General features: G+C 44.1%; 1 protein-coding gene and 1 long non-coding RNA gene across 5 annotated transcripts; one reads left to right on the plus strand and one right to left on the minus strand.

The window, feature by feature from the left end:
• Positions 1–1,987: 1,987 nt before the first annotated feature.
• Rnf6 (ring finger protein (C3H2C3 type) 6) lies at positions 1,988–14,252 on the minus strand. Of its 4 annotated transcripts, NM_001256086.1 has the most exons (6): positions 13,735–13,766; positions 13,197–13,279; positions 12,060–12,137; positions 10,696–10,891; positions 8,892–8,987; positions 1,988–4,727 (listed from the first exon to the last, which is right to left on the minus strand). In NM_001256086.1, the coding sequence occupies exons 3-6, from the start codon at positions 12,072–12,074 to the stop codon at positions 2,998–3,000; spliced, it is 2,037 nt and encodes a 678-aa protein (NP_001243015.1). In that variant the 5' UTR covers positions 12,075–12,137; positions 13,197–13,279; positions 13,735–13,766; the 3' UTR covers positions 1,988–2,997. The 4 variants fall into 4 exon arrangements, with proteins under 4 accessions (NP_001243015.1, NP_083050.1, NP_001243014.1 ...); NM_028774.3 differs by lacking the exons at positions 12,060–12,137; positions 13,735–13,766 and adding an exon at positions 14,015–14,252; NM_001256085.1 differs by lacking the exon at positions 12,060–12,137.
• A 2,259-nt stretch (positions 14,253–16,511) lies between these two features.
• Gm38745 lies at positions 16,512–21,830 on the plus strand. Its single transcript, XR_868694.1, has 2 exons — positions 16,512–16,848; positions 20,109–21,830. It is a non-coding gene; the product is annotated as a predicted gene, 38745 (long non-coding RNA).
• Positions 21,831–22,294: the final 464 nt, after the last annotated feature.

Consider the following 22,294-nt stretch of genomic DNA (forward strand, 5'->3'; position numbering starts at 1 on the left):
CAACTATTTGAACCACTTTCTAATGCTATTAAAAACTATCCCATCATATCCTGAAGAAGATTTAAGTCAAGCTGGGTGTTATGAGGGCATGTCAGCAATCCTGGTACCTATGAGGCTGATACAGATGGACTATGAAGATAAAACCAAATTAACTTACAAAGGGAGACCTTCTTTCAAAATCAACAAAAACCAAGTCTAACAAAATATCAGTTTTGTTTTGCTTTGTTTTGTTTTTCTTTTTGAAGTGTCTGCCTAGTGGCTGATATTTTTCTTTTTTGGGGGAGAGGGGGTGGTTCAAGACATGGTTTCTTTGTATATAGTCCTGGCTGTCCTGGAACAAGTTCTGTAGACCAGGCTGGCCTGGATCACTGAGATCCGCCTGCCTCTGCCTCCCAAGTGCTGGGATTAAAGGTGTGCGCCACCACTGCCCAGCTTCTTTCTCTTTACCCCTAGGCTCACTTCTTTATTTGTTCTCACTATTCCCTCAACTGAGAGAGAGGCGGTAAAACTTCCACATCCCACAGAAGCAGCAAATGCCGGATTTCCATTCTGCTCAGAGAGAGGACACACCGAATGTATGTGTGAGCTCAAGGAGACTTTGTCCAAGGTATCTGACCTGGTTTCCCTGTATCTGTGTGTGCCTTCATCCACTCAGGTGGTGCCTGGTTCTGGAATCTGACACCAATGTCTTTCTGGGGAACGAGAAAGAACGTCTTCTTTAGCCTGTAACTAAGGAGCTGAACTGACAAAATGAAGGCATGTGGTTTGATAGCTTTTGAGTATTTGTGCACAGGATGTAGAGGCCAGTAGTCAACTGAGTGCCTTCTTCAATTACTCTCTGCTTTATTTTTGAGACAGGATCTCTCAATGAACCAATCTGGTCAGAATGGGTGGCAGTAAGCCCCAGGATCTGTCTGTCTCTGTCCCCCTAGCTCTAGGAGTGTAGGCGTGCACTACTTACTGCACCCAGCTTTTACATGGGTGCTTGGGACTGCACTCACTCCTCATGGTCTCCTGGTACGCAGCTGACTGACTGAGCCATCTCCACAGCCCTGACTCCTTAACAGCTCCTTCACTGGTTTGCTGCCACGTCTCTCCATTCTGCTGTGGCCTGTATGAGGTACTAGAGCAATCTTCCTTAAACATTAAAAATTATCCTTGCCGGGCAGTGGTGGTGCACGCCTTTAACCCCAGCACTCGGGAGGCAGAGGCAGATGGATTTCTGAGTTCGAGGCCAGCCTGGTCTACAGAGTGAGTTCCAGGACAGCCTGGGCTACACAGAGAAACCGAAACTCAAAAAAAAACAAAAAAACAAAAAACCTCATTAAGGGATAATCGTCGTCATCTAACAGCTACAGAATGACATGGTCATCTGATAGAGAAAGGTCTTCAAACCAGGTCCAAATCAACCTTCCTGAAATCATGAGAAACCTACAAAAGTTATTTACCCTAAACTCCTAACTTTTACAGAAAAAAAGTTTTTTTGTCTTTTTTGGTTTTTCGAGACAGGGTTTCTCTGTATAGCCCTGGCTGTCCTGGAACTCAGAAATCTGCCTGCCTCTGCCTCCCGAGTGCTGGGATCAAAGGCGTGCACCACCATGCCCAGCTCAGAAATCTTTCCCTTTGGTGAATGCACCCTGTGCTATTATTTCTAGGCATGTGACTACCCTTAAGAACTGACTGAAAGAAAAGCTAAATATGGAGGCATTTCTAAACTTCTCAGGATTTGACATGGGATGTTTTCCCGTGAGCTGCCTAAGTGGTACTATCACACACACGAATGAGACCTGGTCACATATTCATAAGCAAACATCAAAGTGAAAATTGGTTTGTTCCTTCTAAGAGTAGATGTCTTTTTCATGAAGACAGGGACTTGATCTGCTGTCACCTAGTGAACCCTGCCACCACACTAGCCACCTAGTGTGGAGTAAGTATTTGGAGATGAGTAAGCCACAGTGGACAGAGAGAAATAAGTTTGCACACAGTCTTTAGTGTTTACTGGTAGAAATAGACTTTAATGCATACTTTGTGTTTATATAAACTCTATGTTCTTTTAAAGGCTTTTATTTGGAGCTTTTGGGCATCCAAATTTACATATTTTCTATGCATTTCACTACTTTATAGACTTTAAAGTATTTTAGATTTTAAAACTAACTTTGAAAAATCAAGCATGCTGTAAACCCTACCTAACCCCAAGAAGTATTTGTACTTCTAAAAAAAAAAAATCACAAAAAAGACGAACTTAAAACTACCTGTCATAAAATTTCCACATTCCATGAATAAAGAAATACTAGGTTCATTATTGTATGTCGCTCGCTCTCTATTAAGTCAGATTGTCAGACACGCTTCAGTAAACAATCTCTATCTTAAAACTGTATCTTAATTCACTTCCTCGTGGAGATGATCTTGTCACTGTTTACACTGTACCATATGCAGTCTAAGCCCCGAAGCTTAAGTCTCAAGCTTAGAGTTTTTAGCCTGGATATGTTCCCACAGTTACATACCTGCATACACACATAGAGTGTGCCACAAGTTAAATTATCATTTCAAGTAACTTAAGTCTATCTAGCAGACATTCACCCTAACAGTCTACAAAGACCAGACAGTAGTGTCTAAACAAAGCACTGAGCTCAAACTGGAAAATCCCAGCCATCCCTACTGCAGTATTAGGAGAAAGACTCAAGATCCCTAACATACAAAAGTGCTTAGCATGACAAAATTACCAAAATAAAAACATTTTAAAGGTTATTTGGTTCTAGCAATATTAACTATTCTTTACTTTTGGATAATTTAACATCTGCATTTTAAATTTTTTTATATAAACAAACTCTGTAACAAGTTTTAAAAAAAAGCACACAAAAAATAGTGCAAACTATAATCTGATAGGTTTTTTTGTTTTTTGTTTTTTTTTTGCCTTGGTTACCTGATCACAAGTAACTCAAGAAAAGCGTTTGACTATGAAGCTCCAGCAACACAGCGCTGAGCAGACCCCACCTCTCACCCACTGCTTGTGGCTCCGAATTCTAAGACAGGCCGCCGACAGACGGGGCAGGTGCAGTTCTCCGACAGCCAGCGATCAATACAGTGAATGTGAAACTCGTGCAGACAAGGCAGCTGCCGGAGCTTGTTCCCAGCCACGTAGTCACTGATGCACACGCTACACACCTTACCTAACTCACTGTCAACCCCGTCTTGTTCATAACTCCTGGTAGAAAGATTGTCAATCTGCTCTTTGGTTAAACCACGAATTGGATCATCATCGCCTTCATTCAGTAAGAAGAAGTGAGCAAGGCGCAGAATGGGTAATGTTCCAGCCTCAACTACGCTGTCCGCCCTTCCTAACTGCCTTCTACTTCTACTGCCACTGGGGCGAGCCTGGGGCGGGGCGGGCTCCCTCACAGCTAGCATTTCAGCACCGTCCTGGGCCTGACTGGCCTGTGAGGACGCTCTTCCATGCTGACCACTGTCATCGGCTGCATCTCCATTACTCAGTTCTAGGTACACCTCTGGTAAACGTTGGCCATTGCTTTGATTCTCTGACGCAGGCTCCACCTCCATTAGAGAACTCAGCTCTCCAAACCCAGTCATGATCTGCCTTAAAATTGACCGAAGAGCCACGGAGGATGGCTCGACCACGTCATTCTCAGAAATCCTGCGAAGAGGAACTGTGATGGTGCTCACGTAGGTTCGGACACCTGAGCGCTCTAAGTGAGAGATAGTTCTGTGGAAGCCCCCACTGGTGCTCTCAACCGTACTTTCTGCCAGCCCCGCCCTAGATCGGGTTCTATTTGCAATGCTATCCCTATCTCTAGTTTCTCCAGGCCGAATCCTCCTGACTTGCAGGTCCAGTGTGATTGCTGGATGACGCTGGGTGGCAGCTGAGGACCTGCTAGACTCTCCCTCTTCTACTGTTATTCTTGACACAAGTCTTGAGTTGGACAGCGGGGTGTAATCAGTGCCTCTGTGTTCTCTACCTTGTTCTAAAAAGACCCGCGTTACACCTCTGTGCCTAACAGACCTGTTTCTACCCGTTTGCTGTACTGGTCTACCCTGCCTTTGGGAATTATGATGAACAGTACCATTCTGTCTCTGAATGGGGGACCGGCTTCGACTACTGAAAGCAGGACGTAATCTTATTGGCTCTAATCTTTGGTTTGTGTTCCTCACTGTAACATTACTTCTAGCCCCGTTTTCCCAAATATGTGCTGCTCCAAACCGCTGCCGTCCACCTTGCCTGAGAGTACTACCATCTGACTGGTTGGTGTGGGAATTAATAACATTAGTGCGAGGGGCACTAACTCTGGGAACACCAAGGGCTACTCCAATTCCATTCCTTAACCTTCCCAGAGTTGCAAATGACCCTTGCACAGAACCCTGCCTCCTCGCACCACGCCTGCCCCTAGGACCACTGGAGCTCATGGAGGTCTGGCTTCTGGTTCGCCTAGCCACAGGACTCGATGGTCTTTGCTGCCTATGCTCTCTGTTAACACCTGACAGAGGGATGTCCGTCGAGTCCTCTCCATGCATTTCAGAACCTCTGTTGTCAGGGTTTATGTGGATTTCCAGGCTAAACCCGAACTCGCCACTGTTCGGGTTTGTTCGACTCACGGCCCTCCAGCTTTGGTTCCCATTCTGTCCGCTTCGAGTCACATTCCCAGTGCGCCGAAAGGTATTCAGCCATCGCAGCAGAGAGTCCTCATCTGAATGTGCTCTAAGGCTTTCTGAGTCTGGAACGTGAATCAAAACAATTTAAGGTCAAGTTCTATAGCAAGACTTCAGATCTTTATTAAAACATTCAAGGAAGACAGTTGTGCTGAGTTAAACTCAGGCTCTGCATTATTTTAATGAATAAAAAAAAATCAAACTTTCTAAAAGTTTATTAAAAGCACACAACAAAAATTAAATTGCTGGGCCTATGACAGGACACACACTGCCAAGCCTAACCATCATGAGTTGGATTCCCAGGACCCAGTTCTTCTGTGGTGGAAGAACTGCCTTGTACACAAATTGTCTTCACACACACACACACACACACACACACACACACACACAATCTACTTTCTAGACAGGAACTTTATCAGGACTCCCTCCACAAGGTGCAGCCCAGACTTGTGGGGCCCCATAAAGCAATTCTCCCTGTGGCCATCTGTCTCACTCTGCAGCCCCAACTTGGTAAGGCAACCTTTGTCAACCTGGCTCCACCCCTCCCCTACTTTCAGAACCCCCACCAGCTATCTCCATCCCTGTGGCTGGTCCACAGGGGATGTAGTGAGGAACCTCTTCCCTTCTGCTCTACCCCCTCAGAACTCCCTTGGGCACTCAGACCAACTTGTGATTCTGGCCTTGGGTACTGAAAACACACAACAAGACACATCTAACAACCTAATTCCAGATGCTCAGGGGTCATTGCAAAAATAAGCGATATATATATAGACAATGTCTGCTAAAAAAAACAAAAACAAAACAAAACAACCACAACAAAACCCAAAACCACACAAAACTCCTGGGAAGCCCATCAGTGCAATGGTTCCAAGGAGAACCATTTTCAGGCACAAATGTCTAAAGAATTAAACACAATCAAAGAGTTCAAAGATTTTAAAGAGATAATGTCTTGAAAAAAAACAAAACAAAACAAAAAGAATTTCAAGAGGACAATGATAAATACTTGAATGAACTGGTAGCAGCAGGAATAAACAGAAGCCCCAGAAGACACAATCACACAGCTAAATGAAACAAAGGAGAATAGAATCTAAAAAAGAGACAGAAGAGTAAACAAAATCTAATCTGAAATGAAGCTGGCAATGAAGAGGTAGTTAAATAAAAGCTCGGTGGGAAGCCTCACAATCAGAGTAGATCATTTGGACAAGACTACGGTAATATCAGGACTTGAAGGCAGGGTAGAGGAATTGGACCACCCACTCAAAGAAAACTAGAAACGAAAAATAAAAAAAAAAAGCATGAGCAGACTTGTAGGATCTTTGGAAACCATCATAGAAATTGAAACTATAAATTACAGACAGTGAGGGTGGGGGTGGGGGAGAAGAAATGAATTCCAAGTCAAAAGCATAGAAAACCTTTCCAATAAAATCACAGGAGAAAAATTCCCAATTTTTTTTCTTTCGAGACAGGGTTTCTCTGTGTAGCCTTGGCTATCCTGGAATTCACTCTGTAGACCAGGCTGGCCTCAAACTCAGAGATCCACCTGCCTCTGCCTCCCAAGTGCTGGGATTAAAGGCGTGTACCACCAAGCCCAGCAGTATTCCCCAAATCTTGAGAGACACCCTTAAACAACAAGGGCAAAAAAAGGAGTGACACAACACATTCCAGTTAAAGCAGGAAAAGAGAAGGCTGAGGAAAGGGTGTTGAAGCTGTGAAGAGAGAAGGCCCAAGTCACAGGCAGGCCTATCACAGTAGTCAAGTCCCTGGATTAAGTCTCAGAAAGACATTACCCAAGTTCTGAAAAGTCATACAGCCAGAATATTATACCCAGCAAAACTGTTCAATAAACGAAAAATAAAAATGTCCCATGATAAAAACAGATTAAAATAATTTGTGACCACCAAGCCAGCTCTAGAGAGGATAGTAGAAAGAATATTTCAGACTGAAGAGAAGGATAAACACATTCCACAGGCGATAAATGATACCAGGATATCAAAAGGTATTTACCACTAAAAATTCACCGTAAGGACAAAAATTAATATTTATCTTTCAACAAATGGATCTCAGTTCACTCTATGAAGATTAGAAAACAGGATCCACCTTTTTGCTGCCTCTGAGAAACATGCCTAACCATGAGAATAGACATCTCCATAGGGTAAAAAGATGGAAAAGTACTCTGGGCACATACAAGATAGAAACAAGCAGATATGTAACTATTTTAGCATTTGACAAAATTGCTGGGTAGTGGAGGTGCACACTTTTAATCCCAACACTTGGGAAGCAGAGGCAGGTGGATTTCTGAAGTCGAGGCCAGCCCAGTAGAGTGAGTTCCAGGACAGCTGGGGCTACACAGAGAAACCCTGTCTCAAAAAAAAAAAAAAAAAAAAAAAAAAGAAGGTCACACCACCCTCTTTAATCTACCAAGCAGGTATTACAATTCTAAACACATACATCAAACAGAGATGTGGCCAAGCATATAAAAGAAAGAGATGGCTCAGTGGTTAAAAGCACCGACTGCTCTTCCAGAGGTCCTGAGTTTAATTCCTAGCAACCACATGGTGGCTCACAGCCATCTGTAATGGGATCTGATGCCCTCTTCTGGTGTGTCTTAAGAGAGCATGGTGTACTCATATACATAAAATAAATAAGTAAATAAACCTTTTAAAAAATGTAAAGCTACAGATTAACCCAACACAGCAATAATGGGAGGCTTTAATAATGTGCTCCTATGTACAAGCAGGTCATCCAGACAAAATATAAACAGACACTGGTATTAAATAACATCATAAATCAAACGGACCTAACAGATATCTATGGGAAATTCCACCAAACCTTAAAAGAATACATATTCCTTAGTAGCTCACTGTACTCTGTACAAAATAGAGCACATAGTAGGACACACAGCAAGCCTTAGTGAATACAGAAGATTGAAACAACATCCCATGTTATGTATTACAAAATAAAGCTGGGAAAATACAAACCTCGTAGAGGCTAAACATAATATTAACAATTAATGGGCATGAAAAAAACATAAGATAAAATAAATAATTTACACTGATATGTAACTAGCAGTGAGCTAGAAGTAATTTAATCCCAGCACTTGGATTTCTGAGTTCCAGGCCAGCCTGGTCTACAGAGTGAGTTCCAGGACAGCCGGGGCTATACAGAGAAACCCTGTCTCAAAAAACAAAAAACAAACAAACAAAAAATCTCTCAACTAAAAATTAAAAAAAAAATTTATAAACAAAACAACCAACCAACCTCCCCCGCCCCATCCCAGGACTAGAGGGACTCGGTACAGAATTCTAGCAGACCTTGGAAGGAGAACACCAATGCTAAATTCAAAGTGCTCCATGGACAGAAAGGGAATTGAGACACCCAAACTCTCTTATGAAGACAGACAGGAAGAACTAAAACACAAACTGAAAATGGTTATGTTCTACCCTAGGGCAATCAAAGGGATGGCAAGTCTAATGACTTGTCTTCACATCTAAAGTAACAGGCAGCAAGTGTCCATAACTGAGGGATAATCCAAGTCTCCCATTATTTCTCTTACTCTGTCCTGCTTTTATTTTATAACCCAGGGGTCTCACTCAGGCTTTACTTGAGTACGGCTGGGTTGTAAACACGGAATGTAAGCCTTTGTCATAAACTTAAAGGGAACAATCCATTGAACCAGAGAAACGGGTCCTCCTCTCTTTAGTTGTGTGTGTTTACCTTGAAGGACCCAAGAGCAAGAGACTGGAAAGAGCTGATGGGTGGGTGAAGGGAGAGAGCCAACAAGAGGGTGTACGATAGCACACAGGTAAAATGTATGCAGAGACGGTGAATACTAGGGGCAGAAAGGCTTCAGGAAGGTGATCTCTTAAGAAATCTCACTTTCTGAATTTAATGTTAAAATCACATTAGTTGTCTCCCCGAGAAGCTGGGAACCACTCACAGTTTCTATGCAGGTAGAGCAAAAGACCCTTCAGTCAGCAGACTGGTAACAACCTAATTAAAGATGAATGTCTCTGGGAGAGGAGGTAGAACAGAAAGAGGCGTCCCAAAGTTGGGCTTCTACTATTCTGTACACATAAACTTGATGAAGAGAAACTATGTATAAGAAACACTTCTCAACTTTTTCTCTGCTCTCTAACCCCTAAGCAGACTGTTCTTAGCACACTTGTTATCTAATGAAGAACACATGGAAACAGTGAACAGGCCTCCTGCAGCAGTGCAGGCCACACTACCTCCATCACTTGCCGCGCTGTCAGAGCCAGGCTGAGATGCCAGCTGTTCCTTTGCTCTCTCTAAGCGCTGCTGCAGCTCCTCTGATGTTATTTCTCCTGAAACAACAAAAGAGCACTCATTTAAAAAATAAATAAATAAATTACCAAGCTTTATGAGAACCTGTGAAATAAAAACTTTAGCAACTGGGGTCAGTGAGATGGCTCAGCAGGTAAAGGCACTTACTACTAAGCCTGACAACCTGAATTCCAAGAACCACATAGTAGGAGAGAAAAGATACCTATGGTTGTTCTGTAGCATCTAAGTACTCATTGTCAGTCACACACACACACTCACACACAAACACACACACACTCACACACACACTCACACACACCCTCACACTCTCTCTCTCTCACACACACACACACTCTCTCACACACACATACACACACACTAAATAAAATGTAATTTAAAAAATCTTAACTTACAGAGGATGATCTTTATTATTTTCATGGTTTATAAATCTAAGTTAACAGCAACCCCATGGTGGCTCACAACCATCCGTAATGAGATCTGACTCCCTCTTCTGGAGTGTCTGAAGACAGCTACAGTGTACTCACATATAATAAATAAATAAATCTTTGGAAAAAATTGAAGTTAATAATATTTGATACAGGGCTGGAGAGATGGCTCAGCGGTTAGGAGCACCAACTGCTCTTCCAGAGGTCCTGAGTTCAATTCCCAGCAACCACATGGTGGCTCACAACCATCTGTAATGGGATCTGATGCCCTCTTCTGGTGTGTCTGAAGAGAGCAATGGTGTACTCACATACATAAAATAAATAAATTTAAAAAACTAAAAAAATTAAATAAAATATTTGATACAAATACACATCAATTTAGTCACATGTCATTTATTAATATTTCATTAAAATTGAGATCTAAACTTGAATAATTTTGGTTACCAGAACCTCTAAGTAAGAACCTGTAAGTTAGGGCTGGAGTGATGGCTCAGCAGTTTCCAGCACCCAGACTGAGGGGCTCAATGTCAGCTCCAGGAGACCTGAGGGCCTGGGACCCTACAGCCTCTGCTGGCCTCCTTGGACCTTAACCTCATGGACACAACCCCCCCCCCCCCACCAGAGACAAACAGCAAAAAATAAAACTAATTTGAAAACAACAACAAAAGGATGAGATGTACTCACATCGAGTTTAAGTTTAAAAGAAAATTAGGGAGTAATTTTAGGGAAATGTTCAAATCTTGGTGCTTGAATTCTACCACAATATTTTATTATGTGAGCCACCAACATACAAATATACAAACACACAGACAGGCATATTTCAGCTCGTTTCCTATAAAGTAAATCTGAAAGGAAATGTATAGACTACATTGGACTTTTGGTTGGTCACAATCTAGCTGAATGTTAACACTTCAAATAAGTTAAGAATTAAGTTTCAAATAACAGTTTCTTTGTACAAATATTATGTAAGAGAAATAGAGAGCTAGAGTCTAGTTTAGTGGCAGAACACTTCCCTAACATGCACAAAACCCTAGGTTTCAATCCAAGTGAGGGTTGGCAGTGGAGGGTGAGAATTATGCGTGTAACACTTAATGCTTATGTACACTGGCTTTATAAGTTTGGCCTGTGTGTGTGTGTCTATATATTCAGTATTCTCATGTATTTATCAAACACAGAGGGCAGTGATTTTGTTATACTGCATAATTCTCAGACTCACAAAACAGTACTCAAAGGGAGGCACTCTCTTTACTTTAAATCCCTCCTTTCAATGATAGAAAAATTTCCCCCTTTGCCCATTTCTTACCAGGGGTGCCTAAAAGATTATGGTCTCTCATTAGCCGATAATCTTCATCACTGAGCTCATTAATAAACTGATAATAGGCTTCTTCTCTGTGGAGACGTTCTTGCTGCCATCTTCTCTCATTTTCTTGAAATGAGCTCTCTTCTCCACTCCCACCTGATCTAGATCTAGACGGATCCATCCTGAGACTTCTAGTTTCCTGTTTAAAGAACATGCACAAAGTCAATGCATCAGTCATGAGCTAACATGCTTCCTACTTTTTTTGTTTTGATTTGGCTGTTGGTTTATTGAGGTAAGCTCTTACTATGTAATCCTGGCTGGCCCAGAACTCACGATGTAGGCCACTAACAATCTCTTCATCTGTGATTCACCACTGCCTTTAGAGACTTACTGAACTGATATTCTAAGATTCTAAGAAGCAGTGTTCCCTCTCCTCGTCTCCTCACCAAGGCAGAAAGTCTGCTTCGAGGATAGCACTCAAATGTAGCCCCCACAACCAGAAACTCCCGAGGCTAACCATTCCACACTGAAGGATGGCCTGATACAGACAGCCAGAGCTCTTGTGTGTTTTCTCAATCCTCAGAGCCATGCACAGTGTGTTGTTTCCTGTTGGTTTTCAGTCTCAGAGACATCAACTTTGAGTCTTCAGTAGACACAGTAGGCAAAAATTATTTTCATCTCAATAAATTGCAGTGAGACAGTGGTGGTCATTTTCTATTCACCATCTTTTCTGGAAGGAGTACAGGACATCATCATCTACAAAGACGGTAGACTGTACTCCTAACTATCCTGGGATGCACAATGGAGCCCTCTGTACATCACAAAGACAGTGGGCTGTACTCCTAACTGTCCCAGGATGCACGAGGGAGCCCTCTGTACATCAAGAACATGTATTATTCAAGCCTAAAATTTTAACATGATGAATGCTTTTAGACACAATTTCGAGAGACAAAGATAAATTTTAAGAAGATGATCAATTTAATACTCAGATATGAGATATATGTGTTGAATTGTGTCTGACTTGGTGATAACTTTTAAAGCAAAGGCCTAGACCTACTAGCTCCTAAAAGTTGTTTTGTTGTTGTTTATATGTTGAGTTCTTTATTGTAAGACTTGACACATGCATTTGACTAGTGGATGCATTTAAAATAAATAAATAAATAAAGCCAGGCGGAGGTGGCACACGTCTTTAATCCCAGTACTTGAGAGGCAGATTTCTGAGTTCGAGGCCAGCCTAGTCTACAGAGTGAGTTCCAGGACAGCCAGGGATACACAGAGAAACCCTGTCCTGAAAAGCCAAAAATAAATAAATAAATGAATAAAATAAAATAAATAAATAAACTAGGCAGGCGGGTGGTAGCGCACACCTTTAATTCCAGCATTCAGGAAGCAGACGCAGGAGAATCCTGAGTCCAAGACCAGTCTGGTCTACAGTGAAACCTTGTCTGCAAAACCAAAAACCAAATAAAAAATGCAAACAAACAAAAACAAACAACCCTCCTAATTTTAAAATGCAATGCTAGTTAGTTGTCTTAGGGTTTCTATTCCTCCGATGAAACACCACAACCAAAAACCAAGTTGGGGAGGAAAGGGTTTATTTACACTCCCATCACTGGAAGAAGTCAGGACAGGAACTCAAACAGGGCAAGAACTTGGAGGGAGGAGCTGATACAGAGGCCATGGAGGGGTGCTGATTACTGGCTTGCTCTGCCTGTTTTCTTATAGAACTCAAGGCTACCTGCCCAGGGAAGCACCACTTACAGATAGTGGCTGGGCCACTAACTGAGAAAATGCCTTACAGCTGGATCTCATGGAGGCATTTCCTCAACTGAGGCTCTTTTCTCTGTGATGACTCTGGCTTGTGTCAAGTTAACACACAAAACCAACCACTAAACTAGGTGTAGTAACACATGTCTTCATTCCTAGCACTCAGGAGAGAGGCAGACTAATCTCTGTGTGCTCCAGAGCAGCCTGGTCTACAGAGTGAATTCTAGAACATTCAAGAATGTGTGTGTGTGTGCGCGCACACACACACACACACACACACACATATGAGACCCCTTGGGGGGAGCAAGATTCACTCAGATGTTAATTTAATTAATAATATCAAAAAGTAAAGGATTTCCATTTGCACTGCAATCAGTAACTATTAGCAAAGTGCATTTTTGGTGGTCACAGCAGAAACTTGGTTTTTTTTTTTTGGGTGGGGGGGGTGTTTCGAGACAGGGTTTCTCTGTATATCCCTGGCTGTCCTGGAACACACTCTGTAGACCAGGCTGGCCTCGAACTCAGAAATCCGCCTGCTTCTGCCTCCCAAGTGCTGGGATTAAAGGCGTGCACCACCACGCCCAGCTTAGAAACTTGATTTTTGAAACAGATGTTTAATAAGTGGAAATCTAATGACAAAAAAAGTCAAGTTCTTTAAAATATTAAAAAACCAGAGATCTTCTCCTCCAAGGCAATATTCTTGGATTAACTAAGCATAAGTAAGGCAAAATGAATACCTTATTTTCCTTTGAACATTCTTCTAACAGATGAGACTGTATCCATGCTTCTGATGTTTGTGCCTCTTTTGAGAGCTGCTCATCTGAATAAAAACAAAAGTTGTATTATTCAGCAAACTGCCTCTTTGAAGTCCCGGAACACCCAGTAGTCTCCCGACTCCTCTGCAAAGCCAGAGCTAAATTCTCCAGAAGGTTCTGTTATACCATCATCTAGGTAATTAGAGACTCATACAATTAGATAACAAAAAAAAAAAAAAAACCTCCCAGAAGGTCTCTCCTCCTACACTGTCACCGCTCCGAGGATTGCGCCTCCTCCTTTCTCAAAGGCCTTCGTACCGTATCACGTTCCCATCTGGGTGTAGCTAGGGTTAGGTGAGGAAGTTAGTTTAGTTCTAAGCCTTCACTTCGTTGTCAACCGCCCCCACCATCCCGCTACTGGTTCTTTTCCTTATCCTGTTAATCGAGGCCCCCGACTAGGGTTAAGATGAAGTCCCTACTCCAGTAAACGAACTGGACTCAGGAACCCGACCAATCTCACCTCAATCTAGCCTCAAGTAACGCTTCCCCTGCGACCTGGATTTGGCTTTGGGGCCGGCCAATCAGCAACTAGCAAAGCTCAACCAGCAAGCAATAAGCCAATCGGATAAGAGGTAAGTGTCTCTCCCCTCGGAACCCCGCCCCCTAGCACGTCCTCCTCTCCGAGGCGTCTCCCGGAAGTAGTAGTGAGACTCACCAAATGACCCTTCCCCCGCCCCGTGTACCCAACGCCCCCTCCCCCCGACCCCACCTCCAGCGCGATGACCCGCGGTTGTTCTCACCGAGGCGGCGAGGGGGCGGAAGGTTCTTGGCCGAGCCTTCGAAGGCCGCTACGCCCTCTAATCTTCCCCTGAGGCGCGAAGCTCAGAGTCTGTGTTGCTGCTCGGAGTCGACCTGGCGGAGAGAAAGCTAAGAGAGGAGCGTCCGATCTCCGGCCTTCTCGCACCGCCTCGGAGAACTAAGACTGGCCACCGTCTGCAGCGACCCTGCCGGTGCGTCTGGAAACGGCGCTCCCCGGAAGCCGAGCCGCGGCGCCCGAGTTCCGCATCTGCTGTGCGCAGGTCCGGCTGTCGCGGGCTCGGGTCAAGGCACTCAGAGCCCGTGGCGGCTTCAGGACCGAAGGCGGAGGCGCCTTTCCACCCTTTGGAAATGCCAGCTCCTCTTCTCGTATTTCAGTGTCCTTTGACGAAGTCTGGAGAAAAACGCATCTGTCAAGCTGTTCGTTGCTCATTACTACCCGGGTTAACTACCCAGTTTGAAATTTTCCCTTAGTGTAGTTCACTGGGATGAGGAAACTAAATATCAAGTGCTTGTGATGAGAAAGCACTTCGAAGCTCCCAATATTAACCATTCACGTTCTTTCTCTCCCGCTATCCCTTGTCTAATTTCTTTTTTCATTATATGACACCAGATTTACCCAACCATTTCTTGTGGTCCTGGTAGGGCCCTTTCCTGACACCCCCATCAGCCAAATGGCTTAATCAGTTTAATACGCGCATACTGCTGTGATTCATAACTCTTTCCTCCCTTCTTTCATTATTGAGTGACTTTGTTTTGTTTTGAGACGGGGGCTCATATAGCCCAGGCAGGCCTTTAGCTGGTGAGCTTCTTGCCCTTCTTAGGGATGTGCTACCATGTTTGCTGGGTGCTTTGTTACCATGATGTAGCAAGCCTTAGCATCAATGAAACTACTAGAGTAAAAGGTGATACTGTCTATCAGGAGGATTCCCCTCCTCTCTCCCCATCTGTTTAATATTTAAAACATAGGAGAGTGTTACAGATTTCTCCTGTAGAAAAGTGACCCCAATTGGGGAGACCAATGGCTTTAAAGTGGGTTGGGTCTTATTTAGGGTGTCCTGCTTGGTGATTATTTTCTCTCCCTTTGAATATTGATCCAAACTGTCTATATGTCCTTTTATGTTGTTGTTCTGAGGATAAGACTTTCCTTTGAGTTTCCTTCTGGAAGTAAGGTTATTGTTGGAGTTCCTTTCCCCAACTTCATCAGGGAGCTATGTGATGGAGACAGTGGTGGGTGTATGTCTCTGTGTAGCCTGACTTTGTTTTTTTTCTAGTATCCAATTGCTTCATGATTCTCTAAAGCTTTCTTTGTATAGCTCTATTTGGGATTGTGGTGGTTTGAATAGGAATGGTCCCCGTAGATCCATGTGTTTGAATGCTTGGCCATAGTGAGTGGCACTATTAGGAGGTGTGGCTTTGTTAGAGGAAGTGTGTCACTGTGGAGGCAAGGCTTTGAGGTTTTAGATGCTCAAGCTACAGCCAGTGTGAAACATATTCAGTCTCCTCCTTGCTGTCTGTGTATGGATTAAGATGTAGAGCTCTCAGCTCCTTCTCTAGTACCATTATCTCCTGCACACTGCTATGCTTCCCACCATGATGCTAATGGACTAAACTTCTACAACTATAAGCCAGCCCCAATGAAATGCTTTCCTTTACAAGAGTTGCCTTGGTCATGGTGTCTCTTTACAACAATAGAAACTTTGACTAAGATGGGGAGATGTCTATTTTTTTTCTTACTCTGACTATGTCTTTCAGAGGCACACATCAAGCCAGCCCTCTCATCTCTCACCTTACCTTGAAGTCCCTTCCATTTCTTTTTAATACTGGAAGTGGGACTTGTGAACAGACGTTCCCCCCTCCCCTCCAGGGACATGTTAAACACTCTACAAGGCAGATTGGTTAAAAGTTCCATGATTGTGTTACAAGTCAAAGCCAAATAACCCTGGGATATCTCTCGCCATGTCCCCCCACAATAACCACTTATCACCCATGTCTGTGTGTAACCTAACGTCCTTGTGACTAGCAGGTTAGGCCTTATGGAAAGTCCCTTAGCTTCCACCAACTCAAAATAATCTAAGCAGATAGCATCTGTGGCCAGTAGCACATACTTTCCTGCTTTTACGAGATCTGCCTGCCTGTTAACACCAACCTCCACCCTCCCTCCCTCCCTCCCTCCGTCCCTCCCTCCTTCCCTTCCTTCCTTTTGTCCTTCGAGATAGGGTAGCCCTGTGTAGCCTGGGTGTCCTTAGCTTTATAGACCAGACTGGCCTTGAACTCAGAGATCTGTCTGCCTCTGCATCCTGAGTGCTGAGACTAAAGGCGTGTACCACCAGATTTGGCTTTATCCATCAAGGTATCTTGAAAGTATCTCAATTTTATTTTCTTTGTTCTGTTACTATAAAACCATCATGAGCTGGGCAGTGGTGGCGCACGCCTTTAATCCCAGCACTTGGGAGGCAGAGGCAGGCGGATTTCTAAGTTGGAGGCCAACCTGGTCTACAAAATGAGTTCCAGAACAGCCGGGGCTACACAGAGAAACCCTGTCTCAGGGGAAAAAGAAAGTCATGAATCTGTTACTGCTACGGAACATGGTATTTGGAATAACTGAAATCTGTCTTCCCAAGCCGTGGCCGCTCACATTTGGCTCCAGGACAAACTCATTCTTTCTGAGGCTAGAACTGCTTTTGCATTAAGGGGTTTTGGTGGCTGAATGTGGAGCCCCAAAGATGATCCAATTTCGTAATAGGAGTCACTGGATTGTTGCCAGGCTGGGCCTCTAGTGCCAACTGTTTGGTGTTGATTCCTCAGCGGAATGCTGGTGAGTTGTTTCTGGGACTTAGACCTACCTTGGTTTGCTTTATTTTGCACTGGTTGTGAGGATCCTCTTAGTTTGGTTACTTTATTATTCTCCCTGTTTGCTTAGGGAGCTCTTTGTTTGTTTAAAGTCATCTGTTTCTTTTGGTTTCTGCCTGTGCCCGGTTCGGTTTGTTTGCTTTCAGGACATTTGGTTTGTTCATTTGCTTTCGGCTTCTCCTCCCGTGTCTAATTCATGGAAGGAGGAAATGTTCAGAGAAAAGCTGCCATGTGGTACTCCAGCTGGTTTTATGTTTGATAATTGTGTTAGTTTAACTTATATGTATTTGGAAAATGGGGAAATCTAAAGATAACTTGGCTTTATGTATCTCTTCATTGAAACATTTAATCCAAAATTGGATGGGGGTTGGGGGGGGGGGGAATACACACACACAAAACTAAAAACCCCAGAGAATTTAAAGTGAATAGGCAGCCTGTTTTGACTTAAAACAAAACAAAACAAAACAAAAACTTACATAAAAAAGAATTGATAAAATTGGTAGTCAACACAAGTTGACAGGCTCACTATATTGAAGTTAAAAGGAGCTATTAAAGATCAATAGGAAATTGGTGAGAAAATGTTAGAGATTAAAGAAATTTTGAAAAATTGAACTCTTCTCAACTCTCTATCCCTCCACCTGCAACCCCTCCCCTGCCCCGAGTCAGGGTCTCTCTGTGTAGCCCTGACTGTCCTGGAACTCCCTTTGAGGATGAAGCTGGCCTGGAACTCAGAGATCCACCTGCCTCTGCCTCCTCCTGACTTCTGTGATCAAAGGTGTGTGCCATTGGCACTGCAGCCACCGCAGCCACCACCACCAGGCTCAACTCTCTATTTTCATTCATATTTTTCTTTCTTTCTTTCTCTTTTAAAGATTTATTTATTTATTTTATGCATATGAACACACTGTAGCTGTACTGATGGTTGTGAGCACCAGAAGAGGGCGTCAGATCTCATTACAGATGGTTGTGAGCCACCATGTGGTTGCTGGGAATTGAACTCAGAACCTTTGGAAGAGCAGTCAGTGCTCTTAATGTCTAAGCCATCTCTCCAGCCCATATTTTTTCTAACCTTGATTTTTTTTTCTTCTTTGTTTCCAAGCAGAACAAAAGATTTTTGTAATCGTTTTAAAAATAAAACTTAAAAACTTCATGTGGTGGCACATAGCATTAATCTTACCACTAGGGAGGCAAAGGGGGGGGGTGGGGAGGGATCTGAGTCTTCAAAGCCTGCCCGGTCTATGGAGTGAGTTTCAGGACAGCCAGGGCTACACAGAGAAACCCTGTCTGAAAACCCAAACCAACCAAACCCAAAAAAAAAAAAAAAAAAAAAAAAAGAAGAGAAAAGAAAGAAAGAGAAAGAAAGGAAGGAAGCTAGAAAGCAAGAAAGCTAAGAGATTCCATAGCATATTTAAAATAGGTATTTTAGAATTACTTTATAGAACGTGTTGCCTGTGTGTATACACGTGCTGCACATGTGCATGGTCCCTGCTGGAGTTAGAAGAGGGCATCGGACCCTCTGGAACTGGAGCTATAGGTGGTTGTGAGCCACCATGTGGTATTGACAAATGAATCCACATCCTTTTCTACAACAACCTGTATTCTTAACCCTTGCGTTACCTCTTCAGCTCTAAAAAGTTTGTATTTCTAAAGGCAAGACTCTGCTGCCTCTCTCTGTCTTTCTCTCTCTATTTCTCTCTCTCTGTCTCTCTCTGACTCTCTCTCTCTCTACACACACACACACACACACACACACACACACACACACACACACTAGAGTCTCTTTATATAGCCCTAGCTGTCCTGGAACTCACTATATATACATGCTGACTTAGAACTCACAGTTATCTGCCTGCCTCTGCCTTTCAAGTTCCAGGATTAAAGGTGTTTACCACCATGGCCTTGATTAACTCTTAAATAGAAAAAGATAATGCATTAGTTACATATATTATTGAAGAGACCAAATACCCCAAGCTATGTAAGAAAGGAATTACTTTGACTATGAGTTCAAAGTATAGTACATCATGGTTGGAAAATCACAGTAGCAGGAATTTGAGGCAACTAGTGCTCAGCGGATTTCTAATTTTATTTAATCTGGCCCATGGTATTGGGGTGGGTTTTGAAGACAGGTTTCTTTCTCTGTGTAGTCCTGGCTGCCCTGTAATTCAGAAGTTCTGCTGGCCTGCCTCTGCCTCCCAAGTGCAGAGTTAAAGATGTAGGCCAGACAGCCTGGCATGAGGTGTGTCTTATTTGTAGACTTTGATGGGTGACATCTTCTCTTCAGGCCTTCTTTCCTATTTTCCCAATGAAGAGGGTTAGTGTGATGTTTTGAATATGCTTGGCCTTGGGAGTGGCACTATTAGGAGGTATGGCCTTGTTGGAGGACATGTGTCACTGTGGGGTGGACTCTGAGACCCCCCTCCTAGCTACCCATGAGACAATCTTCTGTTTGCCTTTGGAAAAAGATGTAGAATGCTCAGCTCCTCCAGCGCCATACCTGCTTGGACACTGCCATGCTTCCTGCCATCACGATAATGAACTGAACCTCTGAACATGTAAGACAGCCCCAATTGCCTTTATAAAAGGTCATAGTGTCTCTCTGGGCAATGGAAACCCTAACTAAGACAGTGGGTTTCTCTTTAACAATTACAGATGCTTTGCTCACCGTCTTAAGGTCACACTTTTCCTAACTGAGCTCTCCAGTTTTCTTGTCTTTGTCTCCACTTGTCACGTTTTCCCTTGTCAACACAGGGATGAGAACAGTACATGTGACACAGAGAGAATGTTGTCCTGTCTGGATGTTTCCTCCACAAACGAATTAGTCTCTTGCCTGTGGCTTCAGCATCACTCGTGTTCTTGGGACACGGGCAGAATGCAGCTACATCCTTGGCTGGAACTTTAGATGGGTCATCCCTATCCCAGTTCCTGATAGCCCTGTTCCCCCCTGAAGCCTCACAAGCTAGGTCTCATGTTCTTCTTTCATCATTTCTGTCTACCAAATTTCTACCAGGATGACCCATTTCACTCCGGTTACCATATTCACAGTCTTTTCTAGCCCAAAGTCCCAAACTCTCTCACATTCCTCCTGTAAACCAGCTGTCAAGGCCTAGGACCTCGCATGCAGGTTTATAGTATCACCAACTCTACTTTACATACCAATCTTCTGGAGTAGTTTCTTAGCTCGTTGTTGTAATCAAATGTCTTGACTGATTTTCTTTTGGCTCACAGTTCCTGGGTAGAGTCCAGAATGGTGGGAAAGTTATGGTGGCGTGTTGAAAGATCCTGCTAATAAAGTTGTAGTTCCTCATAACTCTTGGAGCTTGGCGCAAACTGGAAGACTCCCTTTCTCCTTGGGACTTCCTCTTCTCTGCCTCACTTTGTCTGGACAGCATCTGTAGTCCCTAAGCGATGTGCCACAAAATCCATCCACGTGGCGGCCATCACCTCCTTCATGCCCCAGCCTATGGGCCGTGGTAAGATGCCCCTGCAGGAGCTCCTATCAAAATGGCAGCACCATGACACCTTCTCAGCCTGCAGCTGTCACTGGAGCTGTCCACGGTGGCCCATCTCCCTTCCCACCTCAACGGGAGCTGCCCCTTAGAAGCTGTCCACAGTGGCAACACCTTTCCTGCCTCAGCCTACTGCCAGTATGAGGAGCTGTCCAGGGTTCCGACATCTTCTTTCCTGCCTCAGCCTATACGATTTTGGTGAAATACCACTGCGGAAGCTGTCCCACAGGAACTGTCCTCAGTGGCAGCACCCCCTCTCCAGTCCCTCCCAGCAGCTCCACAGAGGTGGTGTCTCAGAGAAAGCCAGATATGGTCAGGAAGGACTTCCCACCCTAACCCAGAGACCTGATGCAAGGAAAGGGGAGGGGGCGTGAAAAAAAGCCACCAATCTCTGAGCAGAACAACCCCCCCCCCCAGCTTTCCACAAAATCCCTCCAATCCCTGAGCAAGAGAACACACCAGTCCTAGAAGAGGAAAACCCACCAATCCTCACTCTGGAAATCTCTGTCCTGAGAAGCTCCGCCTCCTCAGAAACCCTATGTAAGCACTGTCCCTTGGTCAGGTCCCCGGCTATCCTCTCCCAGCAACACAAGGCAACCGCAACCGTCCCTGGGCTCATCCCTCCACATCCTGGAACCTCCAAAAAAATCTCTTTCATGAGAGTTTTCTGCCTGGAGTGACTCTCTCATTGGAAGAAGCCAGGAAGAAAAGAAGCAATGAAGAGAAGTGAAGAGAAGGAGCAGGGTTGAGGCTCCTCAGCTCACCCAAGGATACCCTTCCCCAAGAGCTGCAGCACCTCTGCTGAGGAGCCTTCCTCTCAGAGCTGTGTGGTTCCTGCGCTCCCGTGTCTCAGGTGCCCTTCTGCTGGCATGCCTTTCCCCCTTGGAGCTGTGTGGGTCCTAGGATACCCTCCCATTCTAGCAGAAACATTTACAAGGGTAACATGGGAAGTCTTGGTGGGAGGAACAGGAAGAGGGGAAGTAATGTAATTATAATCTCCAAAAAGAAAAGAAGACATACCTACCCTGCCAGGTTGTTCACAAAAGTGCACACCATTTTTGTTCGTTTGCTCAGCACTTGGCCATACCTGCTGGACCTTCATGTAAGTCTGTTGGCTCACAGGCGATTACACTAGATTCCTCCCAGGGACCTAACAGTAGCTTATGCCATCACCTACTGCCAGGTCTGGGCTACGTATAAAAGGACTACTCGACACCCCTGTTGTCTGTCTGTCTGTCTCTCTCTCTCTCTCTCTCTCTCTCTCTCTCTCTCTCTCTCTCTCTCCCTGTCCCCAAGTGTTCTTGGCTGGTCTCTCTCCCTATTCCTGCCCTTCTTTGTCCCCCCTTCTCTACCCTCACGGCTCTGCTCCCATCTGTCTGCCTCTACCCCTTTCTAGGTGCTCACCCCCTTCAATTCCCCCAAATAAACCTTCTTTATATCAGATTTGTTTCATGGCATGATTTCTCAGGGGGCATCATGGCATGGGCCTGCCAGGTACACCCCATCCCTCCGCCGTATTATATTTTATAACAAAGTCCTCCAGTATGGAAACATTATTCTTCCTCTTCTTTATTAATTAGTGCAGCTTTGTTGCAGGAAGTGTGACACTAGGGAGTGGGCTTTGAGGCAGCAGAAGCTCAATCTGGCCAATGTGTCACAGTCACTTCCTGCTACCTGCAGATCCAGATATAGAACTCTCAGCTACCTCTCCAGCACTATGTCTGCCTTAACTAAGACAGTACCCCCACATGTCTTAGCTCAGAACCCCTTGACAACATCAAGACTATGCTTTGTATTTCTTACGTCTTTTTTTTAAATGTACGTCCTTATTTTATGCAGTCATTTTGTGAATTTATTATTATTATTATTATTTTGGGTTTTTGAGACAGGGTTTCTCTGTGTAGC

Source organism: Mus musculus, chromosome 5 (genome assembly GCF_000001635.26).
Source record: "Mus musculus strain C57BL/6J chromosome 5, GRCm38.p6 C57BL/6J".
Lineage (NCBI taxonomy): Eukaryota > Metazoa > Chordata > Mammalia > Rodentia > Muridae > Mus > Mus musculus.